At 44.0% G+C, this 23,867-nt stretch overlaps 1 protein-coding gene across 1 annotated transcript in view; it reads right to left on the bottom strand.

The window, feature by feature from the left end:
• Positions 1-750: 750 nt before the first annotated feature.
• Positions 751-23,867, bottom strand: part of tmtc3 (transmembrane O-mannosyltransferase targeting cadherins 3) — a 134,494-nt gene continuing 111,377 nt past the window's right edge. The window contains exon 14 of the mRNA XM_041837034.1: positions 751-2,311. Coding sequence (XP_041692968.1) covers positions 1,428-2,311 — 884 coding nt within the window. The 3' untranslated portion in view covers positions 751-1,427. The remainder of the gene's footprint in view (positions 2,312-23,867) is intronic.

Genomic DNA, 23,867 nt, shown 5'->3' with positions numbered 1-23,867 from the left:
GACAGAGACAGAGACAGAGAGAGAGAGAGAGAGACACAAAGACAGAGACACAGAGACAGACACAGAGAGAGAGACAGAGAGAGACAGAGACAGAGACAGAGAGAGAGACAGAGAGAGAGACAGAGAGAGAGAGGTCAACGAGGTGAGCTGCAACAAGACAAAAATAAAGTGGATTCTAAGGAATTTAGCCTTAAAATAATTCAGTACAAGAAGAGTGCTGTGAAATCAACCCTCATTGAGAGAGGAATCTTCTTGTGTAAATGAGAAACAACACATGGCACAGCTTGAGGGAACATGGGAGAGGGGAGGGGGGAGAGGAGGGGATAGCATGTGTCAATCTTCACACAAACAATGCCTGTTATTGCTGCAATAAGATATACAGTATAAAGATACGTGAAGACTAATACGCTCTGAGAAAACTCACAGGAAACCATAGACCTGCCTTGTGGTGGGTCGGGTGGCGTGTGTGTGTTGGACAGACATGAAGTGAATATGAGACAACAGCTCCAAATGGCAACACTGTAAGATAAGGGCTGTGCTATGAGCAGAGCAACACTGACGGTGTGGAAAACAGGAAGCTCAGGGTGGGATCAATATGGGAAAATAGTAAACATATGATGTCAGAGGATGCGGGGCTAGGTGTCTGTCTGCACCATGGGGTGTAATGTAGAGTAGTGTAGTGTAATATGCAGCTGCAGCAGCTGTAGCAGCGGGTTATTTGGAGATGCATACAACAAACAGAGATCCTGCTTGCCTGAACTGGGCCATGTAGTGTCCTTTACGTCATTTCCTTTAATTGTTTGTGATGCAATCATTCCTTAAAAAAATATACAATACTTGTCTATGCACAACAGTGAGTGAGTCACACATAGAAATACAATCAAATCCAGTGATCAACAAGTTGGCTAGTATACATAGAAAATCAAACAAGCATAAATAATTAGCATACGATAAAATGGCATTCAGAAAAAGCAACACATGGTTTTGCATTTGTAGCGAAGATATAAAAAAACTACACACTGTTCTTTTATGGTGCTGTGCAGAGAAAAAACACACCACTATTCCCTTTTTGTTTTTCACAATGGTGTTAAAATAAAGGGACGCAGCAGGCCGGGCAGCCGGTAAGCATGATAAACAAAACAAACAATAACCAAGGAGTTAAAGCATGCATGATGAAGTGAGGAGGGCGTTTGTTTATGAAAACCAAACAGGTTTTTGTCTGTGTCCAAAATGCCAACCTATTCATTATATTATATAGTGCACTACTATGGGCTACTACCCTATGGGCCCTGGTCAAAAGTGGTGCAAAGGGCCTTGCCTGCTGATATAGGGAATAGGGTGCCATTTGGGACGCATCACGTCTGTGATTCAGGAGCTGTAATAGCTGTACAAAAAGTAGTCCTGCGCTGTGGTAAATAACAACAAGGTTAATCACCGCTTAATATGTGCTCAATCTCCTCCAGTCTCTTCAAGGCGGCCGCCCGTTTCTTTTCTATGTCTTTAATCTCTTTTGTGGATTTGCTCTTAGTCCGCTGCTGCTTGTCAGCCTGGCCGTCGTCCAGAAGCTCTGATTGGCTGTCGCCGCCGCCGAGGCTTTCTGCCGAGAAGGATTTCCGCACATTCTTCTTATTCCCGGCCCCCTCCCCAACCCCAGCGCTGCCGGTGGCTCCCTTTCCTTCCTCCTCCTCTTCCTTTCCTCTTCCCCCCTTCTTTTCCTCCTCCGTGGCTGGCGTAGCTGCTCCCTCTTCTGGCGCTGGGCTCAGCGGCTGCCCTGCCACGGACATGGCGGCCATCTTACTGCGCACGATGCCCAGGTGGCGACGCACATACTCCTCGTGGGGTGCCAGGGCCAGCGTCTCCTCCAGGCAGCGCTCCGCTCTCGGCAGATCTCGCTCCTCGAAGTAGACCACACACAGGTTGTGTTTCCCCTGCACGTTGGTGGGGTCCATACGGAGGATCCTCTGGAAGCAGACCTTGGCTCCCTGGGTGTCCTTCTTGTGGTTCATCAGGATATCCCCCTTGAGAATCAAACCTTTAACATGCTCTGGGTGGTGGCGCAGCAGCTCGTCTAATACAGGCAAGGCATCCAGCTCCCGTCGGGACTGCGAGTAGAGCAGGGCCAGGTTGAAGAGGGCGCTACGGAAGCCTGTCTGTAGACGGATGGCCTCCCTCATCCAGCGCTCGGCCGCAGTGTTCTCGTTGGCATCCATGGCCAGCATGCCCAGGTTGAAGTAGCCATTGGCGTCGTCTGGCTCCTCCTGGACGTAGGTCAGGAAACGACGATTGGCCTCCGGACGGAACCTGGGTTCACCTGGAGAGCACACACAGAAGGCACGCGTGCGCACACACACACGCGCAGGAATAACAGTTAGTTAGGGCATAACAACAACAGTAATTGTTAATTTAGCTGGAAGTAGGTGTGATTTGTTGATGAAGGCATTACAATTGTACAGTCACTGTACCGGCTAGTGGTTAAAGGTGGGGCACGCACATTCAGCACGTCACAGGTAGGGCTGGCTGGGTCAGTATGACTGTATTTTATGTTTTTGAATAATAAAAGTTATAAATACGCTTCATGAGTAGTGCATGACCCTTAGGGTGGGAACAAATACATTCTAAATGGTATTAATGGGGTTCTCTCTCTTCTGATTGTTTTATATTTTTCTGCATTTTCATCTATTTCTGCATTTCCTTCACTCATTCGTTATCATTTCCACACTGTAAAACATTTGTTTTGTCTTTGTATGCCTCTATTTTGTGGGAAAAGCCACTTTTCCATTATCAGAATAGTTATTTCCTCTTTGACCATGCATTTTCAATGGATTCAATGGCAGTTCTTACTTTTGCCACAAAGGTGATTTCTAACGTGCTTTTGGCACCCACCTGCCTCACAGGCAAGATTCATGGCAAAAAAGTGCCAGCGCGGTTTGTCTAAAAGCGATAGAGCTTTTGTCAAAATGGACTTTTCCTAGCAGGTTTAGGAGAACTTACACAGCAGGTTTGGATAAATAACGTAGCACGTTAGGAGAATTAGGTTAAGGTTAGGAAAAGGTTTAGGTAAAATGCAACAACAAAAAAATTGACTTTTGACAAAAGCTGTATCCCGTCTAGAAATGACCCACCCAAAGCAAAGCTCTCGCTAGCAAATGAGCAGTTCTGAACTGTTAGCAGTCTCTTACTGGCCGTAAGAATGGACGGATACCATCATTTTTCTAGTTTCATCACTCAGTTATGACATTTATATTACATTTAACAAACCAAACATTGAAATACCATTATGTAACGAAGGTAAAGTAAAAATCCAAACCGGTCTGTGTATCAATAACATTATTTAAAAAAATGTGGTTAACAGCCCAGCCCTAGTCACAGTTGCAGATTGTATAAATACATACGATAGGAGGAATGGCATACAATAATATTTACACACAGTTTATGCTGCCTGAGTGTCATGTTTTATTACATCACCCTATCGGTTGCATGCATCTAAAGAGTGTGCTAAGAGTTTCGTTATTTATGAACTTATCGTATGTGCCCTGTGCCTTTGAACTATGCTGGGTGGCACTGCCTCTGACCAACAACTCCTTAGGGTGACAGCAAGAGTCTCTTGGCACCCCATCAAATTCACACCTACAACTGAAGCAACAGTTGGGCCTCAGAACATGCCATTGCACAAACAACATGCTGATCAACACCAGCACCAGTGGTAGCAATCGGTATTAGAGCTAACTTTGCTTTGCCCTAGCTCAGTGCATTTAGCTAAATACGGAAGACATATTTCAGTTGAATGCATTCAGTTGAGCAACTGACTAGGTATCCCCCTTTCCCTTCCTTTCCTAAATGGCATTTAGCTGGTCAGCGGTGATGGCTAGAAGGGATACAGCTAATGTCAAAGTGAGATCACACTCGGTCTGAACTCCGACTTCGAACAAACTTACCCACCAGAGGAGGCTGGTGGGAGGAGCTACAGGAGGACAGGCTCATTGTAATGGCTGGAATGGAATTAATGGAAAAGTCAAACATGTGGTTTTCATATGTATGATGTGTTTGATACCGTTCTATTTATTCCATTCCAGCCATTACAATGACAGTGCCCTCCTATAGCTTCTACCACCAGCCTCCTCTGCTACCCACCTGATAGCTAGGTGTGCTGGCTATCTGGCAACAACAGCCGGACACTAATAAAAAATGCTAAAATAAAGATGTTTAATTCGATGGCCGATAGAGAAATAACTTGTAATATTGGTCACCATCTGGATGTCACAGTGACATGCCAATAAGCTAACGTTACTACCCTCGAGATGCACAACGACAAGCTGGTGTGAATGATCAGTGTACAGGTGTTGTATCAAGGTGTTTCCACTGGGCAGCTGAATCACTATGTCGCCGGCGGTAGCTAACGTGGCCAACTGGAGATCACACAGGCACAAACACTCACGCAGAAATAACGGTCAGGGCAGGGGTGACAAGCTAATTTTGTCCCGCAGGGCCGCATTCGGGCTTCCCTGAGGTCCGAACGGCCGCACTTAACATTGATTATATTTAATCGCCGTTAATTTGCAAAGTAAATTGTCCTACATCCATCGAGGCCTCCCACTCCTCGTTCTATTCTGGTTAGAGACAGTTTGCGCTGTTCTGTGAAGGGAGTAGTACACAGCGTTGTACGAGATCTTCAGTGTCTTGGCAATTTCTCACAAAGAATAGCCTTCATTTCTCAGAACATGAATAGACTGACAAGTTTCAGAAGAAAGTTCTTTGTTTCTGGCCATTTTGAGCATGTAATCGAACCCACAATTGCTGATGCTCCAGATACTCAACTAGCCTCAAGAAGGCCAGTTTTATTGCTTCTTTAATCAGCACAACAGCTTTCAGCTGTGCTAACATAATTGCAAAAGGGTTTTCTAATGATCAATTAGCCTTTTAAAATGATAAACTTGGATTAGCAACGTGCCATTGGAACACAGGACTGATGGTTGCTGATAATGGGCCTCTGTACGCCTATGTAGATATTCCATTGAAAATCTGCCGTTTCCAGCTACTATAGCCATTTACAACATTAAGAATGTCTACACTGTATTTCTGATCAATTTTATGTTATTTTAATGGACAAAAAAAATGAATTTCTTTCGAAAACAAGGACATTTCTAAGTGACCCCAAACTTTTGAACGGTAGTGTGTGTATGTATATATATATATATATATATATAAACTCAGCAAAAAAATACATGTCCCTTTTTCAGGACCCTGTCTTTCAAAGATAATTTGTAAAATTCCAAATAACTTCACAGATCTTCATTGTGAAGGGTTTAAACGCTGTTTCCCATGCTTGTTCAATGAACCATAAACCATTAATAAACATGCACCTGTGTAACGGTCGTTAAGACCCTGATAGCTTACAGACGGTAGGCAATTAAGGTCACAGTTATGAAAACAGGACACTAAAGAGGCCTTTCTACTGACTCTGAAAAACACCAAAAGAAAGATGCCCAGGGTCCCTGCTCATCTGCGTGAACGTGCCTTAGGCATGCTGCAAGGAGGCATGAGGACTGCAGATGTGGCCAGGGCAATAAATGGCAATGTCCGTACTGTGAGACGCCTAAGACAGCGCTACAGGGAGACAGGACAGACAGCTGATCGTCCTCGCAGTGGCAGACCACGTGTAAAAACACCTGCACAGGATCGCCGGAGAAGATGGCTGCCGTTTTACAGGCCTCTAACCAATTGTACTATTATGTGTGTTTTTTCCCGTTATTTGTAATTTATTCTGTACATAATGTTTCTGCCATCGTCTCTTATAACCAAAAAGAGCTTCTGGATATCAGGACAGCGATTACTCACCTCGTATTGGACGAAGATTTTTTCATCAACGAGTTGGACGCGAAGGATATCCTACACACACCCGACAAGGCCCAAATCCCCGTAATTCGCAGGAGAAAGAGACGGAGATATCGTGGACGTAGGTCGGGGTGCCTTGTAAGGATCCGACGGCGAGCGAGTAAACTGCCTCTTCCATCAATCCTATTAGCCAATGTTAAATCATTTGAAAATACCTTAGATGACCTACGATTACGGTTATCCTACTAACGGGACATTAAAAACTGTAATATCTTATGTTTCACCGAGTCGTGGCTGAACGACGACATGGACAACATACAGCTGATGGGATATACGCTACATCGGCAGGATAGAACGGCTGACTCCGGTAAGACAAGGGGTGGCGGTCTGTGTATATTTGTAAACAACAGCTGGTGCACAAAATGAAATACTAAGGAAGTCTCGAGATTTTGCTCGCCTGAGGTAGAGTATCTTATGATAAGATGTAGACCACACTATTTACCAAGATATATTTTTCATAGCTGTCTATTTACCACCACAAACCAATGCTGGCATTAAGATTGTACTCAATGAGCTGTATAAGGCCATAATTAAACAGGAAAACACTCATCCAGAGGCAGCGCTCCTAGTGGCCGGGGACTTTAATGCAGGGACTCTTAAATCCGTTCTACCTACAGTGAGGGAAAAAGTATTTGATCCCCTGCTGATTTTGTACGTTTGCCCACTGACAAAGAAATGATCAGTCTATAATGTCTATAATTTTAATGGTAGGTTTATTTGAACAGTGAGAGACAGAATAACAACAACAAAATCCAGAAACACGCATGTCAAAAAAAATTATAAATTGATTTGCATTTTAATGAGGGAAATAAGTATTTGACCCCCTCTCAATCACAAAGATTTCTGGCTCCCAGGTGTCCTTTATACAGGTAACGAGCTGAGATTAGGAGCACACTATTAAAGGGAGTGCTCCTAATCTCAGCTTGTTACCTGTATAAAAGACACCTGTCCACAGAAGCAATCAATCAATCAGATTCCAAACTCTCCACCAAGACTAAAGAGCATCCAAGGATGTCAGGGACAAGATTGTAGACCTACACAAGGCTGGAATGGGCTACAAGACCATCGCCAAGCAGCTTGGTGAGAAGGTGACAATAGTTGGTGCGATTATTCGCGAAAGGAAGAAACACAAAAGAACTGTCAATCTCCCTCGGCCTGGGCTCCATGCAAGATCTCACCTCGTGGAGTTGCAATGATCATGAGAACGGTGAGGAATCAGCCCAGAACTACACGGGAGGATCTTGTCAATGATCTCAAGGCAGCTGGGACCATAGTCACCAAGAAAACAATTGGTAACACACTACGCCGTGAAGGACTGAAATCCTGCAGCGCCAGCAAGGTCCCCCTGCTCAAGAAAGCACATATACAGGGCCGTCTGAAGTTTGCCAATGAACATCTGAATGATTCAGAGGAGAACTGGGTGAAAGTGTTGTGGTCAGATGAGACCAAAATCGAGCTCTTTGGCATCAACTCAACTCGCCGTGTTTGGAGGAGGAGGAATGCTGCCTATGACCCCAAGAACACCATCCCCACCGTCAAACATGGAGGTGGAAACATTATGCTTTGGGGGTGTTTTTCTACTAAGGGGACAGGACAACTCCACCGCATCAAAGGGACGATGGACGGGGCCATGTACCGTCAAATCTTCGGTGAGAACCTCCTTCCCTCAGCCAGGGCATTGAAAATGGGTTGTGGATGGGTTTTCCAGCATGACAATGACCTAAAACACACGGCCAAGGCAACAAAGGAGTGGCCCAAGAAGAAGCACATTAAGGTCCTGGAGTGGCCTAGCCAGTCTCCAGACCTTAATCCCATAGAAAATCTGTGGAGGGAGCTGAAGGTTTGAGTTGCCAAACGTCAGCCTCGAAACATTAATGACTTGGAGAAGATCTGCAAAGAGGAGTGGGACAAAATCCCTCCTGAGATGTGTGCAAACCTGGTGGCCAACTACAAGAAACGTCTGACCTCTGTGATTGCCAACAAGGGTTTTGCCACCAAGTACTAAGTCATGTTTTGCAGAGGGGTCAAATACTTATTTCCCTCATTTAAATACAAATCAATTTATAACATTTTTGACATGCGTTTTTCTGGATTTTGTTGTTGTTATTCTGTCTCTCACTGTTCAAATAAACCTACCATTAAAATTATAGACTGATCATGTCTTTGTCAGTGAGCAAACGTACAAAATCAGCAGGGGATCAAATACTTTTTTCCCTCACTGTAATACAGTGGGGGAAAAAAGTATTTAGTCAGCCACCAATTGTGCAAGTTCTCCCACTTAAAAAGATGAGAGAGGCCTGTAATTTTCATCATAGGTACACGTCAACTATGACAGACAAAATGAGGGAAAAAAATCCAGAAAATTACATTGTAGGATTTTTTATGAATTTATTTGCAAATTATGGTGGAAAATAAGTATTTGGTCAATAACAAAAGTTTCTCAATACTTTGTTATATACCCTTTGTTGGTAATGACACAGGTCAAACGTTTTCTGTAAGTCTTCACAAGGTTTTCACAAACTGTTGCTGGTATTTTGGCCCATTCCTCCATGCAGATATCCTCTAGAGCAGTGATGTTTTGGGGCTGTCGCTGGGCAACACGGACTTTCAACTCCCTCCAAAATTCTCTATGGGGTTGAGATCTGGAGACTGGCTAGGCCACTCCAGGACCTTGAAATGCTTCTTACGAAGCCACTCCTTCGTTGCCCGGGCGGTGTGTTTGGGATCATTGTCATGCTGAAAGACCCAGCCACGTTTAATCTTCAATGCCCTTGCTGATGGAAGGAGGTTTTCACTCAAAATCTCACGATACATGGCCCCATTCATTCTTTCCTTTACACGGATCACTCGTCCTGGTCCCTTTGCAGAAAAACAGCCCCAAAGCATGATGTTTCCACCCCCATGCTTCACAGTAGGTATGGTGTTCTTTGGATGCAACTCAGCATTCTTTGTCCTCCAAACACGACGAGTAGAGTTTTTACCAAAAAGTTATATTTTGGTTTCATCTGACCATATGACATTCTCCCAATCCTCTTCTGGATCATCCAAATGCACTCTAGCAAACTTCAGACGGGCCTGGACATGTACTGGCTTAAGCAGGGGGACACGTCTTGCACTGCAGGATTTGAGTCCCTGGCGGCGTAGTGTGTTACTGATGGTAGGCTTTGTTATTTTGGTCCCAGCTCTCTGCAGGTCATTCACTAGGTCCCCCCCGTGTGGTTCTGGGATTTTTGCTCACCGTTCTTGTGATCATTTTGACCCCACGGGGTGAGATCTTGCGTGGAGCCCCAGATCGAGGGAGATTATCAGTGGTCTTGTATGTCTTCCATTTCCTAATAATTGCTCCCACAGTTGATTTCTTCAAACCAAGCTGCTTACCTATTGCAGATTCAGTCTTCCCAGCCTGGTGCAGGTCTACAATTTTGTTTCTGGTGTCCTTTGACAGCTCTTTGGTCTTGGCCATAGTGGAGTTTGGAGTGTGACTGTTTGAGGTTGTGGACAGGTGTCTTTTATACTGATAACAAGTTCAAACAGGTGCCATTAATACAGGTAACGAGTGGAGGACAGAGGAGCCTCTTAAAGAAGAAGTTACAGGTCTGTGAGAGCCAGAAATCTTGCTTGTTTGTAGGTAACCAAATACTTATTTTCCACCATAATTTGCAAATAAATTCATTAAAAATCCTACAATGTGATTTTCTGGATTTTCTTTTCTCAATTTGTCTGTCATAGTTGACGTGTACCTATGATGAAAATTACAGGCCTCTCTCATCTTTTTAAGTGGGAGAACTTGCACAATTGGTGGCTGACTAAATACTTTTTTCCCCAATGTATCTACCAGCATGCTAAATGTTCAACCAGAGGGAAAAAAACTCTAGACCACCTTTACTCCACACACAGAGACGCATACAAAGCTCTCCCTCGCCCTCCATTTGGCAAATCTGACCATAACTCTATCCTCCTGATTCCTGCTTATAAGCAAAAAGTAAAGCAGGAAGCACCAGTGACTCGGTTCATAAAAAATTGGTCAGATGACGCAGATGCTAAACTACAGGACTGTTTTGCTAGCACAGACTGGAACATGTTCCGGGATTCTTCAATTAGCTTTGAGGAGTACACCACATCAGTCACGGGCTTCATCAATAAGTGCATCGATGACGTCGTCCCCACAGTGACTGTACGTACATACCCCAACCAGAATCCATGGATTACAGGCAACATCCGCACTGAGCTAAAGGGTAGAGCTGCCGCTTTCAAGGAGCGGGACTCTAACCCGGACGCTTACAGGCAAAGAGTCGATACAGGACTAAGATTGAATCGTACTACACCGGATCTGACGCACGTCGGATGTGGCAGGGCTTGAAAACTATAACAGACTACAATGGGAAGCACAGCCGCGAGCTGCCCAGTGACACAAGCCTACCAGACGAGCTAAACCACTTCTATGCTCGCTTCGAGGCAAGCAACACTGAAGCATGCATGAGAGCACCAGCTGTTCCGGATGACTATGTGATCACGCTCTCCGTAGCCGATGTGAGTAAGACTTTTAAGCAGGTCAACATTCACAAGGCTGCAGGGCCAGACGGATTACCAGGACGTGTACTCCGAGCATGTGCTGACCAACTGGCACGTGTCTTCACTGACATTTTCAACATGTCCCTGACTGAGTCTGTAATACCAACATGTTTCAAGCAGACCACCATAGTCCCCGTGCCCAAGGACACTAAGATAACCTGCTTAAATGACTACCGACCCGTAGCACTGACGTCTGTAGCCATGAAGTGCTTTGAAAGGCTGGTCATGGCTCACAACACCATTATCCCAGAAACCCTAAACCCACTCAAATTTGCATACCGCCCCAACAGATCCACAGATGATGCAATCTCTATTGCACTCCACGCTGCCCTTTCCCACTTGGACAAGAGGAACACCTACGTGAGAATGCTATTCATTGACTACTGCTCAGCGTCCAAACACCATAGTGCCCTCAAAGCTCATCACTAAGCTAAGGATCCTGGGACTAAACACCTCCCTCTGCAACTGGATCCTGGACTTCCTGGCGGGCCACCCCCAGGTGGTAAGGGTAGGTAACAACACATCTGCCACGATGATCCTCAACACGGGGCCCCTCAGGGGTGCGTGATCAGTCCCCTCCTGTACTCCCTGTTCCCCCATGACTGCATGGCCAGGCACGACTCCAACACCATCATTAAGTTTGCCGACAACACAGTGGTAGGCCTGATCACCGACAACGATGAGACAGCCTATAGGGAGGAGGTCAGAGACCTGGCCGTGTGGTGCCAGGATAACAACCTCTCCCTCAACGTGACCAAGACAAAGGAGATGATTGTGGACTACAGAAAAAAAAGAGGACTGAGCACGCCCCCATTCTCATCGACAGGGCTGTAGTGGAACAAGTTGAGCGCTTCAAGTTCCTTGGTGTCCACATCACCAACAAACTATCATGGTCCAAACACACCAAGACAGTCGTGAAGAGGGCACGACAAAGCCTATTCCCCCTCAGGAGACTGAAAAGATTTGGCATGGGTCCTCAGATCCTCAAAAAGTTCTACAGCTGCACCATTGAGAGCATCCTGACTGGTTGCATCACCACCTGGTATGGCAACTGCTCGGCCTCTGACCGCAAGGCACTGCAGAGGGTAGTGCATACGGCACAGTACATGTACTGGGGCCAAGCTTTCTGCCATCCAGGACCTCTATACCAGGCGGTGTCAGAGGAAGGCCCTCAAAATTGTCAAAGACTCCAGCCACCCTAGTCATAGACTGTTCTCTCTACTACTGCACGGCAAGCGGTACCGGAGTGCCAAGTCTAGGTCCAAAAGGCTTCTCAACAGCTTCTACCCTCAAGCCATAAGACTTCGGAACAGCTAATCATGGCTACCCGGACTATTTGCACTGCCCCCCCACCCCATCATTTTACGCTGCTGCTACACTGTTAATTATTTATGCATAGTCACTTTAACGCTACCCACATGTACATATTACCTCAACTAGCCGGTCCCCCCGCACATTGACTCTGCACCGGTACCCCCCTGTATATAGCCTCCCAACTGTTATTTTATTTTACTTCTGCTCTTTTTTTCTCAACACTTTTTTGTTGTTGTTGTTTTATTTTACTTTTTTATTAAAACATAAATGCATTGTTGGTTAAGGGCTGTAAGTAAGCATTTCACAGTAATGTCTACACCTGTTGTATTCGGCGCATGTGGCAAATAAAATTTGATTTGATTTGATCGGTACATCCGAACATCACACCTGCGGGACAGGTACAGGATGGCAACAACAACTGCCCGAGTTACACCAGGAACGCACAATCTCTCCATCAGTGCTCAGACTGTCCGCAATAGGCTGAGAGAGGCTGGACTGAGGGCTTGTAGGCCTGTTGTAAGGCAGGTCCTCACCAGACATCACCGGCAACAACGTCGCCTATATACGGCACAAACCCACCATCGCTGGACAAGACAGGACTGGCAAAAAGTGCTCTTCGCTGACGAGTCGCGGTTTTGTCTCACCAGGGGTGATGCTCGGATTCGCGTTTATCGTCGAAGGAATGAGAGTTACACCGAGGCCTGTACTCTGGAGCGGGATCGATTTGGAGGTGGAGGGTCCGTCATGGTCTGGGGTGGTGTGTCACAGCATCATCGGACTGAGCTTGTTGTAATTGCAGGCAATCTCAACGGTGTGCGTTACAGGGAAGGCATCCTCCTCCCTCATGTGGTACCCTTCCTGCAGGCTCATCCTGACATGACCCTCCAGCATGACAATGCCACCAGCCATACTGCTCGTTCTGTGCGTGATTTCCTGCAAGACAGGAATGTCAGTGTTCTGCCATGGCCAGCGAAGAGCCCAGATCTCAATCCCATTGAGCACGTCTGGGACCTGTTGGATCGGAGGGTGAGGGCTACGGCCATTCCCCCTAGAAACTTGCAGGTGCCTTGGTGGAAGAATGGGGTAACATCACACAGCAAGAACTGGCAAATCTGGTGCAGTCCATGAGGAGGAGATGCACTGCAGTATTTAATGCAGCTGGTGGCCACAACAGATACCGACTGTTACTTTAGATTTTGACCCCCCCTTTGTTCAGGGACAGATTATTCCATTTCTGTTAGTCACATGTCTGTGGAACTTGTTCAGTTTATGTCTCAGTTGTTGAATCTTGTTATGTTCATACAAATATTTACACGTTAAGTTTGCTCTAAAATAAACGCAGTTGACAGTGAGAGGACGTTTCTTTTTTTACTGAGTGTATATATATATATATATATATATATATATATATATATATATATATATATATATATATCACACACACACACACACACACACACACACACACATATATATATACATACACATACATACATACATACATACATACATACATACATACATACATACATACATACATACATACATACATACATACATACATACATACATACATACATACATACATACATATATATATATATATATATATACACACACACATACATATATATATACATATCTATCTATCTATCTATACATACATACATACATATATATACAGTGGGGGAAAAAAGTATTTAGTCAGCCACCAATTGTGCAAGTTCTCCCACTTAAAAAGATGAGAGAGGCCTGTAATTTTCATAATAGGTACACGTCAACTATGACAGACAAATTGAGATTTTTTTTTCAAAAAAATCACATTGTAGGATCTTTAATGAATTTATTTGCAAATTATGGTGGAAAATAAGTATTTGGTCACCTACAAACAAGCAAGATTTCTGGCTCTCACAGACCTGTAACTTCTTCTTTAAGAGGCTCCTCTGTCCTCCACTCGTTACATGTATTAATGGCACCTGTTTGAACTTGTTATCAGTATAAAAGACACCTGTCCACAACCTCAAACAGTCACACTCCAAACTCCACTATGGCCAAGACCAAAGAGCTGTCAAAGGACACCAGAAACAAAATTGTAGACCTGCACCAGGCTGGGAAGACTGAATCTGCAATAGGTAAGCAGCTTGGTTTGAAGAAATCAACTGTGGGAGCAATTATTAGGAAATGGAAGACATACAAGACCACTGATAATCTCCCTCGATCTGGGGCTCCACGCAAGATCTCACCCCGTGGGGTCAAAATGATCACAAGAACGGTGAGCAAAAATCCCAGAACCACACGTGGGGACCTAGTGAATGACCTGCAGAGAGCTGGGACCAAAGTAACAAAGCCTATCATCAGTAACACACTATGCCGCCAGGGACTCAAATCCTGCAGTGCAGACGTGTCCCCCTGCTTAAGCCAGTACATGTCCAGGCCCGTCTGAAGTTTGCTAGAGTGCATTTGGATGATCCAGAAGAGGATTGGGAGAATGTCATATGGTCAGATGAAACCAAAATATAACTTTTTGGTAAAAACTCAACTCGTCGTGTTTGGAGGACAAAGAACACTTTTTTTTTTTTTTTTACATTTTAGTCATGTTAGCAGACGCTCTTATCCAGAGCGACTTACAGTTAGCACATACATTATTTTATCGAACCCACAACCCTGGCGTTGCAAATGCCATGCTCTACCAACTGAGCTACATCCCCTGAACACCATACCTACTGTGAAGCATGGGGGTGGAAACATCATGCTTTGGGGCTGTTTTTCTGCAAAGGGACCAGGACGACTGATCCGTGTAAAGGAAAGAATGAATGGGGCCATGTATCGTGAGATTTTGAGTGAAAACCTCCTTCCATCAGCAAGGGCATTGAAGATGAAACGTGGCTGGGTCTTTCAGCATGACAATGATCCCAAACACACCGCCCGGGCAACGAAGGAGTGGCTTCGTAAGAAGCATTTCAAGGTCCTGGAGTGGCCTAGCTAGTCTCCAGATCTCAATCCCATAGAAAATCTTTGGAGGGAGTTGAAAGTCCGTGTTGCCCAGCGACAGCCCCAAAACATCACTGCTCTAGAGGAGATCTGCATGGAGGAATGGGCCAAAATACCAGCAACAGTGTGTGAAAACCTTGTGAAGACTTACAGAAAACGTTTGACCTGTGTCATTGCCAACAAAGGGTATATAACAAAGTATTGAGAAACTTTTGTTATTGACCAAATACTTATTTTCCACCATAATTTGCAAATAAATTCATTAAAAATCCTACAATGTGAATTTCTGGAGAAAAAAATTCTCCTTTTGTCTGTCATAGTTGACGTGTACCTGTGATGAAAATGACAGGCCTCTCTCATCTTTTTAAGTGGGAGAACTTGCACAATTGGTGGCTGACTAAATACTTTTTTCCCCCACTGTGTGTGTGTATATATATATATATATATATATACAGTGGGGAAAAAAAGTATTTAGTCAGCCACCAATTGTGCAAGTTCTCCCACTTAAAAAGATGAGAGAGGCCTGTAATTTTCATCATAGGTACACATCAATTATGACAGACAAATTGAAAAAAAAAAATCCAGAAAATCACATTGTAGGATTTTTTATGAATTTATTTGCAAATTATGGTGGAAAATAAGTATTTGGTCACCTACAAACAAGCAAGATTTCTGGCTCTCACAGACCTGTAACTTCTTCTTTACGAGGCTCCTCTGTCCTCCACTCGTTACCTGTATTAATGGCACCTGTTTGAACTTGTCATCAGTATAAAAGAAACCTGTCCACATCCTCAAACAGTCACACTCCAAACACCACTATGGCCAAGACCAAAGAGCTGTCAAAGGACACCAGAAACAAAATTGTAGACCTGCACCAGGCTGGGAAGACTGAATCTGCAATAGTTAAGCAGCTTGGTTTGAAGAAATCAACTGTGGGAGCAATTATTAGGAAATGGAAGACATAAAAGACCACTGATAATTTCCCTCGCTCTGGGGCTCCACGCAAGATCTCACCCCGTGGGGTCAAAGTGATCACAAGAACGGTGAGCAAAAATCCCAGAACCACACGGGGGGACCTAGTGAATGACCTGCAGAGAGCTGGGACCAAAGCAACAAAGCCTACCATCAGTAACACACTACGCCGCCAGGGACTCAAATCCTGCAGTGCAAGACGTGTCCCCCTGCTTAAGCCAGTACATGTCCAGGCCCGTCTGAAGTTTGCTAGAGTGCATTTGGATGATCCAGAAGAGGATTGGGAGAATGTCATATGGTCAGATGAAACCAAAATATAACTTTTTGGTGAAAACTCAACTCGTCGTGTTTGGAGGACAAAGAATGCTGAGTTGCATCCAAAGAACACCATACCTACTGTGAAGCATGGGGGTGGAAACATCATGCTTTGGGGCTGTTTTTCTGCAAAGGGACCAGGACGACTGATCCGTGTAAAGGAAAGAATGAATGGGGCCATGTATTGTGAGATTTTGAGTGAAAACCTCCTTCCATCAGCAAGGGCATTGAAGATGAAACGTGGCTGGGTCTTTCAGCATAACAATGATCCCAAACACACCGCCCGGGCAACGAAGGAGTGGCTTCGTAAGAAGCATTTCAAGGTCCTGGAGTGGCCTAGCCAGTCTCCAGATCTCAACCCCATAGAAAATCTTTGGAGGGAGTTGAAAGTCTGTGTTGCCCAGCGACAGCCCCAAAACATCACTGCTCTAGAGGAGATCTGCATGGAGGAATGGGCCAAAATACCAGCAACAGTGTGTGAAAACCTTGTGAAGACTTACAGAAAACGTTTGACCTGTGTCATTGCCAACAAAGGGTATATAACAAAGTATTGAGAAACTTGTGTTATTGACCAAATACTTATTTTCCACCATAATTTGCAAATAAATTCATTAAAAATCCTACAATGTGATTTTCTGGATTTTTTTTTCTACTTTTGTCTGTCATAGTTGACGTGTACCTATGATGAAAATTACAGGCCTCTCTCATCTTTTTAAGTGGGAGAACTTGCACAATTGGTGGCTGACTAAATACTTTTTTTCCCCACTGTATATATATATATATATATATATATATATATATATATATATATATATACACACATACATACACAAACACAGCTGTGGAAAAAATTAAGAGACCACTGAAATGTTTTCTTAAATCAGCATCTCTACATGTATGACAGCCATTCCATTCCAGTGTCTGTTGAATTCCAACACAGGCACACCTCATTCTACTGAATTAGGTACTGATTAGGTGATCACATGAACCAAATCTTATTTAACGAGGAAAAGTATAAAAACCACTGCTGTGGTCATCACTATCCTCTTGCAATAGGACCAGCTGGATGGCATAAACAGTGCTAATAGTACTTCAAAAGTAATATTAATCAAAAAAACTTAATTTTTTCCGCAGCTGTATATACATACACACACACACATATATATACAGCACCAGTTAAAAGTTTGGACACACCTACTCATTCAAGGGTTTTTCTTTATTTTGACTTTTTCTACACTGGAAATTGTTTAACTTGGGTCAAACGTTTCGGGTAGCATTCCACAAGCTTCCCACAATAAGTTGGGTGAATTTTGGCGCATTCCTCCTGACAGAGCTGGTGTAACTGAGTCAGGTTTGTAGGCCTCCTTGCTCGCACACGCCTTTTCAGTTCTGCCCACACATTTTCTATAGGATTGAGGTCAGGGCTTTGTGATGGCCACTCCAATACCTTGACTTTGTTGTCCTTAAGACATTTTGACACAACTTTGAAAGTATGCTTGGGGTCATTGTCCATTTGGAAGACCCATTTGCGACCAAGCTTTAACTTCCTGACTGATGTCTTGAGATGTTGCTTCAATATATCTACAACATTTTCCTTCCTCATGATGCCATCTATTTTGTGAAGTGCACCAGTCCCTCCTGCAGCAAAGCACCCCCACAGCATGATGCTGCCACCCCCGTGCTTCATGGTTGGGATGGTGTTCTTCGGCTTGCAAGCATCCCCCTTTTTCCTCCAAACATAACGATGGTCATTATGGCCAAACAGTTATATTTTTGTTGCATCAGACCAGAGGACATTTCTCCAAAAAGTACGATCTTTGTCCCCATGTGCAGTTGCAAACCGTAGTCTGACTTTTTTATGGCGGTTTTGGAGCAGTGGCTTCTTCCTTGCTGAGCGGCCTTTCAGGTTATGTCGATATAGGACTCGTTTTACTGTGGATATACATACTTTTGTACCTGTTTCCTCCAGCATCTTCACAAGTTCCTTTGCTGTTGTTCTGGGATTGAGTTGCACTTTTCGCACCAAAGTACGTTCATCTCTAGGAGACAGAACGCATCTCCTTCCTGAGCGGTATGACGGCTGCGTGGTCCCATGGTGTTTATACTTGCGTACTATTGTTTGTACAGATCAACGTGGAACCTTCAGGCATTTGAAATTGCTCCCAAGAATGAACCAGACTTGTGGAGGTCTACACATTTTTTTCTGAGGTCTTGGCTGATTTCTTTTGATTTTCCCATGATGTCAAGCAAAGAGGCACTGAGTTTGAAGGTAGGCCTCCAATTGACTCCAATGATGTCAATTAGCCTATCAGAAGCTTCTAAAGCCATGACATCATTTTCTGGACTTTTCCAAGCTGTTTAAAGGCACAGTCAACTTGGTGTATGTAAACTTCTGACCCACTGGAATTGTGATTCAGTGAATTATAAGTGAAATAATCTGTCTGTAAGCAATTGTTGGAAAAATTACTTTTGTCATGAACAAAGTAGATGTCCTAACCGACTTGCCAAAACTATAGTTTGTTAACAAGAAATTTGTGGAGTGGTTGAAAAACGAGTTTTAATGACTCCAACCTAAGTGTATGCAAACTTCCGACATCAACTGTATACAGATGAAGTCGGAAGTTTGCATACACTTAGGTAAATATATATACAAACTTCCGACATCAACTGTATACAGTTGAAGTCGGAAGTTTGCATACACTTAGGTAAATATATATACACACACACACACACACACACACACACACACACACACACACACACACACACATATATATATACACACACATACACATATATACATACACAAGTTTTAGAACACCTACTCATTCAAGGGTTTTTCTTTATTTTGACTATTTTCCCCATTGTAGAATAATAGTTAAGACATCAAAACTATGAAATAACACATATGGAATCGTGTAGTAACCAAAAAAGTGTTAAACAAATCAAAATATATTTTATATTTGAGATTCTTGAAAGTACCGACCCTTTGCCTTGATGACAGCTTTGCACACTCTCAACCTCATTCTCTCAACCAGCTTCATGAGGTAGTCACCTGGAATGCATTACCAGCCTCAGAAATTGCAGCCCAAATAAATGCTTCAAAGAGTTCAAGTAACAGACACATCTCAACATCAACTGTTCAGAGGAGACTGCGTGAAAGCAGGCCTTCATGGTCGAATTGGTGCAAAGAAACCACTGCAAAAGGACACCAATAATAATAAGAGATTTGCTTGTGCCAACAAACACGAGTAATGGCCTGTGGTCTGATGAGTCCAAATTTGAGATTTCTGGTTCCAACCGCCGTGTCTTTGTGAGACGCAGAGTAGGTGAACGGATGATCTCTGCATGTGTGGTTCCCACCGTGAAGCATGGAGGAGGATGTGTGATGGTGCTTCGCTGGTGACACTGTCTGTGATTTATTTAGAATTCAAGGCACACTTAACCAGCATGGCTACCACAGCATTCTGCAGCGATACGACATCCCATCTGGTTTGTGCTTAGTGGGACTATCATTTGTTTTTCAACAGGACAATGACCCAACACACCTCCAGGCTGTATAAGGGCTATTTGACCTAGAAGGAGAGTGATGGAGTGCTGCATCAGATGACCTGGCCTCCACAATCACCCAACCTCAACCCATTTGAGATGGTTTGGGATGAGTTGGACCGCAAAGTGAAGGAAAAGCAGCCAACAAGTGCTCAGCATATGTGGGAACTCCTTCAAGACTGTTGGAAAAGCATTCCAGGTGAAGCTGGTTGAGAGAATGCCAAGAGTGTGCAAAGCTGTCATCAAGGCAAAGGGTGGCTATTTGAAGAATCTCAAATAAATTATATATATATATATATACACTCAAATCCCCGCAGGCTGGATTGAATGGGCCATATGTCTGACACCCATGGCTAGGGCATAACAACAGTCAGTGTGTATTTAGCTGGAGGTAGGTGAGATTTGTTAATAAAGGTGTTCTAACGGTACAGTCACTATACTGGTTTAGTGGTTAAAGCTCATCCAGCAAGCCACAGGTCCAGATTTGATTGCAAATACGATAAGATAGTAGTGGCATACAATAATATTTACACAGTGTCACATTTTATTACACCATCCTATCGGGGTGCATGCATCTAAAGAGTGTTCCAAGAGTTTTCTGTTTTTTAAAAATGTATCTTATCGTATTTACCCTGTTCCTGTGAGCTATGCTGGGTGTGCCGTGCACTGCCTCTAACCAACAACCCCTTAGAGTGCCAGCAAGACTCTCTTGGCACTTCATCAAAAACTCACAACTCAATCAACAGTTGGGCCTCCGTTGTTAAACGAGTGAGAATAATACTAAAGAGAGAGAACACGAAAAGGGTACAGGGAATCACGACCAAAAAAGTGGTGGTGAGTGACAGCATCATTAGAGCACCTACAGTGCATTCGGAAAGTATTCAGACCCCTTGACTTTTTCCACATTTTGTTACGTTACAGCCTTATTCTAAAATGGATTAAATTGTTTTCCCCTCATCAATCTACACACAATACCCCAAAATGACAAAGCAAAAACAGGTTTTTATAATTTTTTGCAAATATATTAAAAATAAACTGAAATATTACATTTACATAACTATTCAGACCCTTTGCTCAGTACTTTGTTGAAGCACCTTTGGCAGCGATTACAGCCTCAAGTCTTCTTGGATATGACGCTACAAGCTTGGCACACCTGTATTTGAGGAGTTTCTCCCATTCTTCTCTGCAGATCCTCTTAAGCTCTGTCAGGTTGGATGGGGAGCGTCGCTGCACAGCTATTTTCAGGTCTCTCCAGAGATGTTAGATCGGGTTCAAGTCCAGGCTCTGGCTGGGCCACTCAAGGACATTCAGAGACTTGTCCTGAAGCCACTCCTTCATTGTCTTGGCTGCGTGCTTAGGGTTGTTATCTTGTTAGAAGGTGAACCTTCGCCCCAGTCTGAGGTCCTGAGCACTCTGGAGCAGGTTTTCATCATGGATCTGTCTGTACTTTCCTCCGTTCATCTTTCCCTCGATCCTGACTAGTCTCTCTGCCGCTGAAAAACATCCCCACAGCAAGATGCTGCCACCACCATGCTTCCCCGTATGGATGGTGGCAGGTTTCTTCCAGACGTGACGCTTGGCATTCAGGCCAAAGAGTTCAATCTTGGTTTCATCAGACCAGAGAATCTTGTTTCTGATGGTCTGAGTCCTTTAGGTGCCGTTTGGCAAACTCCAAGCGGGCTGTCATGTGCCTTTTATTGAGGAGTGGCTTCCGTCTGGCCACTCTACCATAAAGGCCTGATTGTGCAGTACTGCAGAAATGTGTGTTCTTCTGGAAGGTTCTCCCATCTCCACAGAGGAACTCTGGAACTCTGACAGAGTGACCATCGGGTTCTTGCTCACCTCCTTGACCGAGGCCCTTCTCCCCCGATTCCTCAGTTTGGCAGGGCGGCCAGCTCTAGGAATAGTCTTGGTGGTTCCAAACTTCTTCCATTTAAGAATGATGGAGGCCACTGTTCTTGGTGACCTTCAGATTCAGAAAATGTTAATGTCCTCAGAGAGGCAATTCATTTTGCAGCAGTCATAAGACATATCACATATTAAAAAATATAAACAAATAGCAAAGGATATTTACAAGGAAATAGGCAGGGTAAGTGCAGTTAGTCCAACATTTTGTTAAGTTGCAGAATTGCATTCGGAATAAAATATATATATATATATTTTTTTATAGTCTGTACCTACGGCCAGAGGGAAGGAGCTGGAATTCAGAGTGGAGTGGATGGGAAGCGTCAACCACTATTTTATTCACCTTCTGGAGGGCTCTGTCCAGGTAGAGAGATGACAGTTCTTGCTGTTGCTGCTCCTTGATTTGTTGCTGCCCCATGAAGTCCTGACTATCTTGCCCAACCAATTTTTCTGTGCAACCTTGATATTCCCAAACCAGCAGGTCAAGCAGTAGGACAGAATGCTCTCAATGAATGATTTATTAAAGAGAACCATGGTTAGATCAACATGAAAAAAGTGCAGTTTCCGTAGGAAATACAGTCTCTGTTGCCCTTTCTTAAAAATAGTGTCAGTATACTGATCCCAGGACAGATTGTTGTCAATGACTAGCCCAAGGTATTTGTACTCCTCCACTATTATCAGTGATGGTGTGAGCATGGATGGTGTGAGCATGGTCGTGTTCCTTCGAAAGTCAATCACCATGTCCTTTGATTTTGATGTAATTAATTTTTAGAAGGGATGACTCACACCTGACAGTAAAATCATTCAGAGCCAGTCCGTGCTCCATCTCATTTCCTTGGAGAAGACTGACCAAAGCAGTGTCGTCAGCATATTTGATCAGTTGGCGCCCTGGGAACCGGCTCCTGCAGCTGTCTGTATACAGTATGTATAGTACTGTTGAAAGAACACTGCCCTGTGGGGTTTCAACTGGAGTAGTGCGCACCTCAGAGAGTGTGTTGCCAACTCCTACCTGCTGAGACCTATCAGTTAGGAAGTTGTTGATCCATGTGATAAGCATCAAGTCCGAAGTCTCCTCTCAGTCTGTCCGCGGGGACCAACGGATTGATTGTGTTAAATGCCGAGCACAAATCTGCCAACATGATACACACATGGGTGTTACTGCCCTCCAAATGCATGTTCACCAGACATAAGAGTGAGAGGATGGCATCATCTGTTCCTCTCTCCGACTGGTATGCAAATTGGAGGGGGTCAAGAAGGTGTTTGGTGGTGTTGATTATGTATACCTTGATGATCTTTTCAAGAGATTTAATCAAGAGAGAGTTAAGAGCGACAGGTCTGTAGTCATTTGATGCAGATGGATGAGAGGTTTTTGGGACAGGTACAACAATGTATTTTTCCAATAAAGATGGAATTTCCAATGTATCCAGGGACCGCTGGAAGAGAGAGCAGAAGACACCCCTCAGCTGAGTGGAACAGTGTTTCAAGACACGACCACTTACGTTATCAGGCACCGGGCTCTTTCGTGCTCCAGTGCTTTTGAACACTCATTGTATGACTTCCTCATTGATGACAAGCGCGCTCTAGTTGCCATGACATCCCCCTCCAGACAAGCTGGGGGAGCGGGGCCGCCCCCTTCTTCAAAGCAGGTGAAGAACTTGTTTAGTTCATTGGCTGTAGAGCAGCACACCCTCTCGTCCGGGCAGGGATCGATACGTTGCCTCCCTTTTAAAGGGGGCGTTTGACATATTCTTAATACCCATCCAGGCAGACCGAGAGTCTCCCAGTGACATTATCTGTTGCACCTTATCCTTGCACTGACATCTCACCTTTTTTATCTCTTTGTTCACCACCTCTCTCTGTACCTCTTTTCTTTCGAATGGATTCCCGGAGGCAAACACTTGTTTCATCTTGTTATGCACCACTTTCAATTCTTTGGTCACCAATGGTTTGTTGTTAGGAAATATCTTCCATGTTTTTTAGGAGATACTCCTTGGTCACCCATGGTTTGTTGTTAGGAAATACAGTTGAAGTCGGAGGTTTACATACACTTAGGTTGAAGTCATTAAAACTCGTTTTTCAACCACTTCACAAATTTCTTGTTAACAAACTATAGTTTTGGCAAGTTGGTTAGGACATCTACTTTGTGCATGACAAGTCATTTTACCAACAACTGTTTACAGACATATTATTTCACTTATAATTCACTGTATCACAATTCCAGTGGGTCAGAAGTTTACATACACTAAGCTGCCTTTAAACAGTTTGGAACATTCCAGAAAATGATGTCATGACTTTAGAAGCTTCTGATAGGCTAACTGACATAATTTGAGTCAATTGGAGGTGTACCTGTGGATGTA

The sequence above is a fragment of the Coregonus clupeaformis genome, chromosome 19 (assembly GCF_020615455.1).
Source record: "Coregonus clupeaformis isolate EN_2021a chromosome 19, ASM2061545v1, whole genome shotgun sequence".
Lineage (NCBI taxonomy): Eukaryota > Metazoa > Chordata > Actinopteri > Salmoniformes > Salmonidae > Coregonus > Coregonus clupeaformis.
The sequence above is the reverse complement of the archived record's forward strand: the minus strand, read 5'-3'. Positions and strand labels throughout refer to the sequence as shown.